The sequence below is a fragment of the Tachysurus fulvidraco genome, chromosome 22 (genome assembly GCF_022655615.1).
Source record: "Tachysurus fulvidraco isolate hzauxx_2018 chromosome 22, HZAU_PFXX_2.0, whole genome shotgun sequence".
In the NCBI taxonomy this organism is placed as follows: Eukaryota; Metazoa; Chordata; class Actinopteri; order Siluriformes; family Bagridae; genus Tachysurus; species Tachysurus fulvidraco.
The window spans coordinates 13,141,672-13,155,407 of record NC_062539.1 but is presented as its reverse complement, the minus strand read 5'-3'; the positions used below and the strand labels follow the sequence as shown (position 1 = coordinate 13,155,407).

The 13,736-nt window shown below is 38.3% G+C and overlaps 1 protein-coding gene across 4 annotated transcripts in view; it reads left to right on the top strand.

Annotated features, from left to right (window-relative positions):
- Positions 1-390: 390 nt before the first annotated feature.
- Positions 391-13,736, top strand: part of dlgap1a (discs, large (Drosophila) homolog-associated protein 1a) — a 71,413-nt gene continuing 58,067 nt past the window's right edge. For 2 of the 4 annotated variants that reach the window (XM_027142819.2, XM_027142818.2), the window contains exon 1: positions 416-560. Coding sequence is in view for 1 of the 4 variants with exons in the window: in XM_027142821.2 (XP_026998622.1) it covers positions 537-560 (24 nt within the window). In the remaining 3 variants the exon portion in view is untranslated. Of the gene's footprint in view, positions 561-13,736 lie in introns of all 4 variants that reach the window. The other 2 variants (XM_027142821.2, XM_027142820.2) reach the window with 2 other exon arrangements.

The window sequence follows — 13,736 nt, the reverse complement described above, 5'->3', positions numbered from 1 at the left end:
TTCTAGTCACCCAAAACACCTGTCAAAATAGCCAAGAAATGCTAACGTGCTGTAATTCTCATTGCTAACACTTTGAGAAAGATAATTGGCATAATGAACTAGTTGATATACTCTGAACTAAATTAATATATCTCACCGGACTGAGAGGAACGTTTGACGTGTAGAGACGATTATGTAAATTAACCTGGGAAACCATGTGACAGAATTCAGCCAATGAAGCAGACACTTTTTCTTCCGTTAGTATAAGATGAAATTCACCACTAGGAGTCGCTTTACAGAAGAAACCGAGGAACCGGTGCTCGATTTGAGACGCACCCATATTAGAGCGTCGCTGTCAATTGTGTGTGTGCGTGTGTGTGCGCGCGCGCGCGTGTGTGTGTGCGCGTTTGGGAAACCGCTCTGCTTCTGCGTCTCAATCAGCTCTCCTTCATCCAGCGCGCTCCCCTCTCTCTCTCTCTCTCTCTCTCTCTCTCTCTCTCTCTCTCTCTCTCTCTCTCTCTCTCTGATCCTCATCCATCAGCTCTGCAGGATCATGAATGGTGATTAATAAAGAACGCCAGGTAAGATGAAACCTCACTTTTTTGATCGCTTTATGCAGCTTTATTATAGTCTGGTGTGTGTGTTGGTTGGGGTGGGGGGTGATGGGGGATTTGCGGACGCCACAAGAGCGTCGTTGCGTTTTGCTCTTGCGTGTTTATGAGGCTTCAGGATTGCGGGCAGCCCGCAGTGTCTTCTCGGTGGATGGAGAATTGTTTGGGAGTGGATGCGTGCTGCAATGGCAGCAGGCTTATAAACGGGATTTGGGAAGGATGTGATGTAAAGGAATGGTGTGACGTGTTGCGCCAAGGATTTGGGAATGTCAGAGATTCCAAAGTGCGCATTTGGTGCTCGGATTCGCCTGGTGAAGTGAGCTCTTGCGCAACATCGGGATGAACACAAATGCTCTGAGATCCGTTTCATCAATCCTTTCTTTTACATTTAATTCTGCACCAGACAGGATTTTACTGAGTCTTATGAACTTGAAGGTACAACGAATATAAAATGCTGCAGCCTGTTAGATCTTTAAAAAGTCAACACTCGCTTTCTTTTGGAATATATTTATTTATTTATTTTTTAATCTGAGCAAATTGTTACACACACACACACACACACACACACACACACACACACACACACACGTTCGTATCCTAATGAATTTATTATTATTATTATTATTATTATTATTATTATTATTATTATTATTATTATTATACAGCTATATTATTTATTTATTTATTTATTTATTTATTTATTTATTTATTTATTTAATCACAACCTGTTTCACAACTCTGCTGATGTCTCTGGCCTCTTGGGTCTAACTGTGCTGTGAGGTGAAACACCAACAAACACCACCAACTCGTATTGATTAGACTCACAGAAATGGCTTTTTCTCCAATTTTTTATTTTTTTTATTGACTATTTCCCCCATTTTTTTCCTCTACGAATTATTTTGCCTTCTCCACTTCCTCTCTGGCTTTCAAAACATACCATGACCTCCTAAAAAGAGCTTCCTTTGGCCATTTTTAAAAGGTTTGTTCATCTTCAGCATGTGCTTTATGCCGGTCAGGGTCACGATGGAGCCGTAGTCGATCCTGGGAACGCTGAGAGTGAGGCAGGAATACAGGCTGGATTGGACACCTGGACATCACTCACACACATGTTCATACATATATACACACCTAGGGGTAGTTTAGAGAATGTGGAATGATTTAGGATGTGGGAAGAAACAAGAGAACTGACATTGTCTTGTTTACTGCAGATATGAACCATGGAAATCTTTTCCTTTTAAAGCGTCACTTTTTTAAACAGAGATTTGTTGGCCTGTTTTCTGCATGAGATGATTTCGTGAGATCTTTCGTGAAGTGATGACGTGCTGAACTTTCAGGATCTACACATTTTAATCTGACAAGGAGAACACACATTATCCCACAGTCTGATACAGTATTCAGCTGAGTCTTTATCGGGATGTGGTAGATTGTGACACGTAATAATCACAGTCTAAAATTGGCTGAGACGTGCAGATTGAATGATGTGCAACTTGTAGCTATAGCTAATTAGACTGTTATTATGATGTCATTCTGTATCTTCCATTTTGCCTGAAACATTCCTCTAGCTATAATCCTGCTCTTGGATTGATGTCTTTTTGGAGTTTCACATGTTCTCCATATCCAGGTTTTCTCTTGGTTCTTCCTTGTGAGCATCGTTTACTAAGGACACAGAAAGCTGGGATTTGGCTCAGAATTTAATTAAACACTCGAGTCTCATAATGTCAGAATTTTTTCATCATCCAATTGAAGGTTAGGACATGCCTCCATCCTGATTTGAGTGTAGTAGTGAAAGATTATGCTCTGAGGATGAAATTAACACAGTTACGATTGCGCTGTCCTTTTTTCTATGTTTTTAGAAAGCAGCTTCCCATAAACCACATCATCAGGTCTGTCTGAGACACTGATCGTCTGCACAAAGCTGACCGAAGAGATGCTGATGTGGGATTGTGTAGATTTGTATAACGCTAAATTTGTAGCTTATGGTGTCATGGTTGATTTAGTGTAAAAGGCATTTAGTATTTCTTTAAAACGAACAGAATAATGTTTTATTCTTGTCTCAGTTTGCTTAAATATGATGGAAGTAAACGGCAGGATGATGCAGTGATTATTGATGCGTTTATCAGCAGCTGCAGAGGAAGCATGTTGTAATCTTCCAGGCTTCAGTCAGGAAGCCTTCATATAGCTGATTGCTGGTGGGTGATGTGAGGAAAGGTGACAGGAGAGAGAAAATAGAGAGAGAGAGAGAGCGAGAGAGAGAGAGAGAGAGAGAGAGAGAGAGAGGATGTACTGTATAATTAGATTCATTAGAGTATCCTTAAAGAAGACTCATTTTATTTCTTAATGCTTTGTACTAATATTCTCATACATCAACTTTGTATCACAATAATAGAAGTTTTATGGTTTATGTTGGTTTACAAGTGTGTATGGTTTACAAGTGATGAAGCATGATGCATTCTCAGACAAAAAAAACTGCTCCAAGAGCATTAGAGTGAGGTTCTCACCATTTGATTCCAAGTGAACTTGAATGCATTGAGAAAGAATCGACTCACCTGCAGGAAGTGAAACAAACTTGGTGTGCGTTTTGGGCTTTTTTTTTTGTGAGACAGACAGACAGATACCAAGAGGCAGACAGAGAGTTAGAAGCAGACAAAGAAACATACAACCAGAGATGGAGAGAGTCAGACAGTGAGACAGACAGACAGACAGACAGACAGAAACCAAGAGGCAGAGAGCCCAACAGTCAGAGACTAAGAGGGAGTAAGACAAAGAGAGTAAGACAGACACACAGAGCCCAAGATAAAGAAAGAGAGACACCTTTCCTTGGTGCTTTAATTTTCTCTTAAATTAAAGCAGCATGAATCTCTGTTGTATGATCTAATAAAGACCTGAGCTGTAAAAAACAGCCCTACAGAACAACTCACACAACGTCTTACGACTGAACTAACACAGTCCTCACGCTTTTAGATCAGATCAGTGCTTAAACTTTGTTTCCAACACATCCAGCAGCAGTGACGTTTATGGCCCTTTTAAATAAACCATGCTTGTAAGAGTAGTTTTATAAAAGTCCTTTTACTTTTATTTGAAAAACTCTTTAAAGACAAGGAATGTCCTTCATTTTACCTCATTAAAGTCTGCTATAACCTGCATAGTGAGCGTCTGTAGAGAACAGGAAGCACTTTGGAGGAAATTCGGCTTTACTTGTGGCTTAAATAAAAATATATTCCTGAGTGAGGATAGTAAAAGTTAACGTCAGACCTAATGGTGAAAAAATAACTTCTACAAAGTATTTATCAATCTTGGCAACCTGATCATTATTACAATATTATTCTGTGTTATTTTTACTATTATTTTTATTAGTTTATTTGTTTTAGTATTATTATTATAGTCAGGGTTTATGTTCAACACTGTAATAAACATTTAATACATTTTATTGGACACGCCTTCATCACTGTATTGAAGTGGGTGTTAACAGACATTAGTCTTCATCAGGCTGTATGACTTCAGCACTGTTGTTTGTTGGTGGTTTCTAGCTCTTGGATCATCACAGGTGCAGCTACATCAATATTATAGCAGTGATGTGACTCCTATTTGAAAATCTTATAGATTTTCTTTACATTTCCAAGCCAATAGGGTGCCAATACTTTGTGTCTGAGCAACAGGTGAACTACAGTTTGTAACTGTACAGCTGCAAGGCAATGTGACATTTAGTTTCAGGGGTTTATATCAGGTCTGCTTTAGCATAGTCTGAACAAACAGTGGCTAGAGAGTTGCTTTATTTGGAAATAATCGTGTTAGTGGCGTAAAGCTCAATTAAGACAATAATCAGATTAAAATAATACGCCTCAGGGTGACCGTGTCGTCCTTGCAACTTTTTATGAAGTGTATCTAAAAATAAAGTGAATAAAAAATGTATAAAACTATTTAGTCATGCAAATATAAACGGTTTATTATAAGAGATAGCATGGATGGATGGATGGATGGATGGATAAATGGCAGAGGATGAAGTAAGTGTGTGTGTGTGTGTGTGTGTGTGTGTGTGTGTGTGTGTGTGTGTGTGTGTGTGTGTGTGTGTGAGACAGCATAATGCGTCAACCTGATTGCCATAATGCTGTATGACTTTCAATTTGATCAGCTCCGTTCGCATGATTCAGCTGAGCTGACACACTTTCAGGGTAAATTATTCTCACATGGCACAGGGAGGCTCCACTTTATGGCATGTTATGACCTCATCACAGTGCATTAAACGCTCCTTAATGAACTAATGAACAGGACCGGACTCGCACTGACTAAGAGGATCGATTTCTGCCAAGCGTGCTCATGGGAGCATCTGGAGGACCGAACGGTTTTATCAAATATTGTAATGCTGTAGAGGAAAGAGCTTGCGTGTTAATCGGATCTTCTTCAGATCTGGAGAAAGTTGGCCTCCTTCTTCTCTTTCTCTGTGAAGATGCTCCCTGAAAATTCCCCAAAATAAGAAATACAGCATACACAATTTGACTGATTTCCATGCAAATTATCCCCCAAAATAATTCTGGATCCTGATTGGTCAGAAGGTGTTGATTATATTATGCTGTTATTGTTTCTATAGTAACAACAAATTCACATTACACATGGTTAAACATTACAAGTTTCACAATTTTGCCAGAACAGTCAGGGCCAAAGTTGTAATTTTTAGTTATGTGTTTCTCAATAACATAAGCGGCGTTTTTTTTTTGTTTGTTTGTTTTATTAACTTCAAGAATGAAAGACATCCTGGGCGTAATGTTATGAGAAAGAATCAACCTTGAGGAGTTAAGAAAATCTCCCGCCACTCTGTCACTGATAATTCTCTTATAACATCACGCCCTGTCATCTTTTATTCCTTAACTATAACCATGTCAAATTATATCAAAAGCATATTTCCTATTGGTGAATCAATTTCCAGACTGCATTAGATTCTTTTACACTGAAGCTTCCCCCACTGCACTAATAATAGCATTAATATGCATTTCTACTGCAGCTGGAGGAGGGTGGGGGAGTAGTGCGCATGCTAATGAAGGTTTCTGTACTGTGTTCAGTCTGTGTCTTGGTGAGTTTTTGCACTCTGAACAGGTGGTATTTATGCTTCACAAGGTGGGAGGATGATTCACAGGAAGTAAAAAAAAACACGCTGCTCTCGGTATAGCAGGGGCATTGCGTCACAAAACGAGCCGTGAATCACACAAGTGCTCTGTGTGTCAGGACTGACTGTACACGGAGATGATGATGATGATGATGATGAAGGAAACGGAGGAGACGGAGAAGACTGTCGCCATCATCATCAAGTAGTGCGTGTTACACATTTATGGCTCCATCACAATTCTCTAAGGATGGTGATGGGGAATATACCATACCTGGTGACGTTTTCTATATAAAATCTTTTCTATACTATAATATTCAAAGTTGTGACGGTATTCTATCCTGCAAGAAAAAAAAAAACGCTAATAACACAAAATACCCTGAATCTCACACAGCTACAGTAGATATAGTCAGTGGATTGAAAAATGTTCACAAGTTATTTGAATTGAGAAGATGTTTAAAGCAAGAAGTCGTACTACAGGAACATCTCAGTGTGCCGACTCTGTCAGCCAGATGTTCAGTTGAAGTAGGTGGATACGATCTTGGCCGTGACGATTGAAGAAATGCACCAGAGCCTCTAGAGAAAGTTTGAAGTCTGCTTTGTGAGACTACAGACACAAATATCATAACTTGGTTCAGAAATCGTACCGGCCAAAATCTGAGACTTTCTCGTAGTTACCGGATATTTGGCTCAAATGTTTTTGGTTCATGCAGTAACTTTATAGCTTACTCACTGATTGAAGTTAATATGTATAGCATATGTTTTGAGCAGATAGATCACTTCCGCACATCAGTGGACCAGCAGATCCTCCCTGGGCTAAGTCTACTCTGGGAGAACTTCTCACTGTGCCCTTACAGAAAACGTAGCTCGAGTAAAATCCACCGAAAATAGCTTTGCAGAAGTGACTTACATCAGATGTGTCCAAATATAACGTATAATCTTTAACTATATTATTAGTATTAGTGTTTTATTATAATTTAAGTATTTTAGGATTTAAATATTTTAGAAAGTTGTACAGACATTTTCACTACAGCAGTGATGTGCACGAATTACTGAGCAATATCGACATCATCGAGGATATTGTACTGGGATTTGACAAAAACTATTTGGCTTGATTCATCCTAAAGTGTGAGTCATATTGACTGCTAGTAGCTGTATACACACATACACAATTGTTGCATCCCTACATACAGTACACAAACATGTTGGATGCTGCAAATTGACACTGGAGTGAAATTCACACCGAGATGATCATCCTGCTTATCAACAGTGCGCACCTCCACCTGAGAGGTATACGATCCACTCCCAGACCCCCTGAGTGGCTCTCTGAGCTCCGAATCCTGTCTGATCCACAGACAGGTCAGATGTAGGTCAAAAACCTTTAGCAGTGTGCACAAACCTGCAGCTCTACAGCATACACCAGTCTCCCAAGGTGTCTTCAGTCATCTGGAGCTGGAAAGTTTGACGTAATTGCTGTTGTCTAATATTAAAGCTTGCCAGCTGTTTGTTCTCGCCTACTCCAAGACTGTAAATGAAGGAGCGTGAAGACGGTGCAAAGCTTTTATTCTCACCATTTATACAATGACTATAAAATATCTTTGTGGATTTAAATGGCTGCATGCCATTCAGCATAGAATCACGTTAATGATTCTATAAAAGATTGAATTCCATCTTTATCAGGTCATGAGGATGGCATTTTTCATATTTCTTTTAATTATTTATAGTGATAACTGTAAGTACATTTTACATTTACATGGTACATCATTTTTACCTATAAACACAAATATGAGCTGATCTGAGTGAAGCATCCTTTCTGGACTCTGATTGGACAGAACAAATCACAGGTTTATATCTGTAATTGTTTCTATAGTAACAACTTATTTCAAGGGATACAGGATTTATTATTTATCAGAGGAAAAGATTTCTGTTAGAAGTGGAAGGAGTCTCCAGTATTGGTTCTTGGACACAGTCAGAAGTAACTTTAAAGTATAACACACTGTATTTCTTTTGGTGTTTTATTTTTATTGCCTTATTAACTTAAAGAGAGAAGTCTGGTTGTTCTTGTTAATCATTTATATGCCAGAACTATCCTTAGAATAGACTTGAAACAGGAATACATACTAGTTCAGAGTTTTGATCTTGTCGTGATCTTGATCACGTGAATCATCAAAAACTATAAATGTTGTGGTTGAAGCCTAATAGACTTTATGATGTGAAAGAGACTAATAAACTTCAGTTTGTTATCAGAAAATCAGTTTGTCTTCATCACAACTTCCTGTCGTTCATCTTTGTTCTATAAGATTCAACAGGATGTCGAGTGTTCTATATCAAACCAGCTTTTATATTAAACCTGCAACATGGGGCTTGTTTTTGCTAGTAAGATGATTAAAGATCAGACTGTATTCATCAGTTTTTTAAGTTGTCTGTAAACAGCTCATTAACAGGGAACATTTCACCTTAGAGACCGTTAGCTGTGTTGTGGAGACGTTTGATTAGCCAGTAGTCGTTCCATTAAAATACACAGAGGTACAGTGATGTATAAATATAATGTACATAATGTACACCAGCAGCTTTGCGTGTTTGTGTGTGTCTGTGTGCTGGAATTGAAACATAGTCATGCCATAAGCACAGAAAATCACTGTTGATCAGCAGCGTTGCTTGGAAACAAGCCTGTTATGGAGCGCATATCCGGCACCTTTTCACTCAGCGCGCCGTATGTGGGCTTTGCTAGCCGGCAGGTGTGCTTCTGTAATGATTTTCTTTTTAAAGACAAGGTCTCATTATTTTTGTGGACACCGTCGTTAATGAAAGCGCTACCATGAAGCTGGATTGATTTGTCTGACTCGTGCTGTGGTTTTCTACTTTAAGATCAATGGCGAAACATGTGGCAGCTTGTGTTTTTTACCTCATTTTAGCACATTTCATTTCAGGATGGACGATTAGAAAATGAGATAAGGCGCTTACATAATGCTCACACCTGCTTAACTCCATTAGGACCGCTAACGTGACTAATGGTCAGTGAAAGTGTAACTTAATGACACATATTAGCCTCATGCAGGTACTGTATGTTCATGCTAACTGGAGCCCTGGGGTTTTTGTGTGTGTTTTATTGTGGCTGAAGCTTTTGTTCCTGCTCCACTGATCGTGTAGGTTTGAATTTATATTTAGTGAACTTTTGCTGAGTCATCCATCTTAAATGAAGTCAGCCATTTTGTTCTCAGAAGTGTGATAATACGAGATAATTACGTGTTTTCACAGGTAGTTGCTCATAGGACTCCATTAGGCACAGATTTCATTGAGTTGGTATACCTCAGGGACGGATGCTAGCCTGAGGGTGACGCTTTTCTTTTGTTGCAAAATTTTTGCTAATAATTTTGATAAACATGTATTTTATATGTTATTATTGGCTTTATATGATTCTTTTAAGGTTTGTTTAAGTAATTTGTGGCACTTTTCAGGTTGTCATAATATAAAACTCATTCCCGATTTCATCTGCCAGTTGATGAGCACTTTTTGAGGTTAATGAGCTATTATTACTTTGTATCACATTGTACAAGATCCCAATTAAATCTCATCTGTATTCTATAACAGTCTAAATGATTGCATTTGTTTTCAGATTCACGTTTATTATAGGATAGACAGTTATCTTTTAACGATTAAATAATTTTACTGTATTCTGCTTTCGTCATCAACGAGCATTATCTCATGTAGTAAAAATGCGTCTGTAAACACATTCTTAAACATTGATGTAATGACATTTTTTCTCCACATTAGCTGCTTAACCAAAAATAGCAGATTGTTTGTTTTAGCTATGATCGGCAATGCTGTGTTCCTCCATGTGGATGATAAAGTTACACAGAAACTAATGGTGGTAACAGTGTCAAGTGTTTAGCAGAGAAAAGGGTTTCAGTGCAGTCAGTTGTCCTGTGCTGAGGAATTGATCGTGCTGTGTTGTGATTAAGGGTGAGACTGAGGAGTCACCCAGAAGTTACGTATACAACTGACGTATCGAAAAAATAATGAACGAATAGACGGAAATAGACACATAAGCAGATAGCCATGTGCCATGGGTAACAGCGACACCATAACAAACCTAGCTGGAAGTCTTGCTTTGTAAAAAGCGCTACTGAGACGTGAGTAGAGCCAATGAGGGCATTCTCTCTCTCACTCTCTCTCTCAGTCTGACTGCGATGCCTGTGGCTCCCTCGAAACGTGGAGGATGATCAGTGGCTCCTTTTGTTTGCAAATCAGCTCGGGCTGAGCAGCAGTACGAAACGAGGCAAAGTGTTTGCCTGCGGCGGGAATCCAGCAGCAGGAGAGAATAAACTCTATCAGTTTCTCTTTCTCTCTCTTGCTATTTCTCTCTTCTCTCTTTATTCCCTCCGTCTGTTAAAGGTTCATGCAAGAAAGCAGGTCATTTGACACCAGGCCATTTAACTGCCTTGTGGGAGGGAGGGAGTGAGTCTGCTCTTATCGGCAGCTTTCTTTAGACATTTGGAAACATCAGGTCTCGCTTCTAAGCTGTCAGGGCTGTCCATAAAAAAAAACATGAAGAAGAAATATGAAAGAGAGCGGTGCAGTGCTGTTTCCTTTAACTTATTAAATAAATAAAATATCACACGTTTTAGCATATTCAGCTAAGGAGTTTAGTGGGCGTGGATAAATGTAAATGTATGGTAATTTATGGCCGATTGGCATTTATCAGACATCGAAACATGCACAAATGCAAAAACAAATCAGCAAAATGTTTATAAATATTGCTGGGGTCTATATAGAAGACATCCATTATCTCTACATTAGCATTATTTCTATCTGGAATATATTTTTTGTAACATATTTTTTTTATATATATCAGTTTTGATCAGAAGCATCAGAAATCATAGATAATGCTAAGTGCCTCAGGGAAAGAATTTAACTCACTGTGTGCTACATCATTAGCCTGTCTTTAGGAATGTGGGTCCAATGAGGACACAAAGACTTGACGATGTTCCAATAATCAATCAATAATCTAAAAAAGCAAAACAAACAGAATCCATTTTTCCTTGTTGTGGAATGAACCAATGCTAAAGGTTTTCTAGCTAGCATTTACTATCTCCAGATCACAAGAAGAAAAATAAATAATAAAATAGTTTCCTTCTTTGAGTGTGTTAAAAATTGTATCCTGGGGCTAGTAATTAGGGAGCACAGTAACACACTGCTAGCAAAGTAGCACACAAAAGTAAATTAGCATCAGAGCTGTGTACATTAATATTATGTCACTAAATTTGAGGAGTTTTATTTACTGATGTTTGTCGAGTTAGATTGAGAGCAACTGGTTTGAGCTGAAAACTAGCGTGACTGGAATAATATTTATAGTAATTATCTATGAAGTGGAAATGAGAGCCTTGTTGAGTTTAAACATTTGGTTAGTTACAGGATACAGGAAGAGGTGCTCTCTAGTGAAGGTTGATGGGCCTTTTGTGTTTTATTAAATCATCATGTTAAAAAGAAGAAAAAATCCTTGGCGGTACCTGGCATTTTGCAGCTTAGCACAGCTAAACCTTTTTAGTCATCTACTGTAGTTCTCTAGTCATTAACTAAAGTCAGCCACATGGTAAACTATACCTCTAATGAAGGGTCAGGTCATGTGTTGTTATGCAGCTCAATGAACTGAAAAATATTAAGAAACTGCAAATGCTAGCTAGTTTGCATTAGTGTGCTTAAAGGTAGTGTGGATTGTGTGGTACAGCAAGAGCAACGTTGAGATGTTAAGATTCTGCAGAATATGTGCCATGTGACAGGAAAATTGTGAATAACATCAGCTCAGTGTGTGAGAGAAGTGTGCTTTATACCTCAGTGCAAAAGTCATCACTGCATGTAGTTGGGCCCAGATGTAATTTAATACAGAGCACTAGCGTTTGTTTGACCTTTAGTGGAAATTTCAATGGTGGAGTTTCCTACAATTCCAATTTGCTTTAGATGAAGGAAGGTTTTAAGGTCAGTAGTTCCATGCCTCAGTAGGTTTGGAAACTAGCAGTAGCTGCTTAATGGCTAGAAAATAATAAAAAAACGTTTAATCAACACTGGCATGCTTTCAGCCGTGATGTTACATGCTGTCTAGTCAGAACTGTCATTACAAGATTCATTTCAAGATTAATGATGTGAGCTAAGGTCAATAGTCAAAAACTCATAATTACCATCATTGCGGAATGATGTAAAAGAGTTATTAACGTCCAGTGGCTCCAGTGGATGTTCCTCAGATGCTGTCATTGGTTCCAATAAAGAAGTTTCATAAAAAAAAATGGAATAAATGGAACCAACTGATTCACAGCTAAACTACACAGTACATTTACTGACACTGTACATTTATTGACATGAAATGTCTCCTTTCTATCTGTGTGCACTTCAGTTTTTTAACTTGAGCTCAGGCGCAATTTGTGGAGAATGAAATGTCCAACATTTGAGAGTCCAAAGGAAGAATCAATATTACAGATAATAGGGTACACACACACTGCAAATTAATGACATTTATCAGGCAAATTGAACTGGGTGTGTGTTTTTAAACAGAGCTGAGGGGATGGATTCGTGTCTCCCTGCCTTTGCCCCCTGGCAGGAGGAACAGAATAGAGATAACAGAGGATCTTTTTTTTTACTTCACAGTGCTAATATAGTCCACTTTGCTATTCATTGCCCTTTTAAAAGTTTAAAACCCCCGCAAGTGTGTCATTGCTTTGGAATTAAAAATATTCACAGCACAGTGGCTTCTATTGTTGATGTAATGTCACTTGTTGATGTTAATGTAATGTCACTTGTATTGGTCTACCAATACACTGAGATGAATCAAATCCTTCATACAAAAAAGCCTGCCACTGAAAACATTCACTGTCACTGCAAGTTTTTACTTGGAGTATTAACCTCAGGCATCTGCACGATCTGATACAAATCTGATTAATAAGACCACAATTTGGTCTTAATGATGCCAAAAATCATTATGAGATGAAAAAAAATGATGCCACTGAATCATTATGAGATGATATGTTTTGATTCAGTTTCATTAGATGTTTTATTATTTGCTAAGGCTGAATCTAATTTCAATTACTAAGGCAGGTACTGTATACAGTGTATGATGATGCCACCGAATCTGTTAAGATATGTTTAATTTTCAGTTCTTAAAGCCGTAATAAAATTTTTGACGCTACAGCTGAATCTTCTATGAAAGGATTTGATACGATATTTATTCATAATTCAAAGGTTCAATATTAGACATTTCCACTGATTGTGTTTTATACAATGCAATTCAAATCGATGTTTAGCAAATCTGATATTATTCCATACAATTTTGTATTTAACAGTACCAGTGATTTGCTGTGACTCGATAAGATAGGATATGATATGGTTTCGATTCAAAAGATTTGGTTCAATATTTTATACAATATGATTCATTTCAAAATCCTCAGATTGAATCAGTATATGACCAAAATTGTTTTAGAATCTGGGGTCAAATTGAATTGCGAATTTGTCACGTTTTGCTTTTGGCAGATGCTTTTATTCAAATTGTTTCGTGATGATAATCAGCAGAATCCGTCTGGAAGTTGTGGTTGAAACTGGAGATTAACTCCCTGTGCTGCTGTGTTTTGGACACACAAGTGCTCAGCTTTTGTATTTGTGATCCATGCAGATCTGAGCAGACTTCAGTGAAGTGCTGGGATTAGTCAGTTGAGGCAGTTTGAGTCAGGATCAATGTTCCATCTGGTTCCGTCGCTAAGTATCAGATTGAGAGGATGGGTTGTGGCAAAGCGGTGTGTGATATAAAAGGCAGCATAGCCTTTGTGCTCTGTGAGCTTAAAGGTCATGTAGAATAAATCTCAGTCTTTCTGGATAGACACACACACACAAGACATTCTAGTATGTAATATGTACAGTAATATGACTGTGTTATCACACTTACAGTATCAGTGATGTGGTAATGCTACGAGACAGTCATCAGAGAGTGCATGAGGGGTTAAGCGCTATACCAGGTCCTGCTCACAGTTCTACCGCTAATGCATCATCTTCGTTGTCGTGGCAGCTCC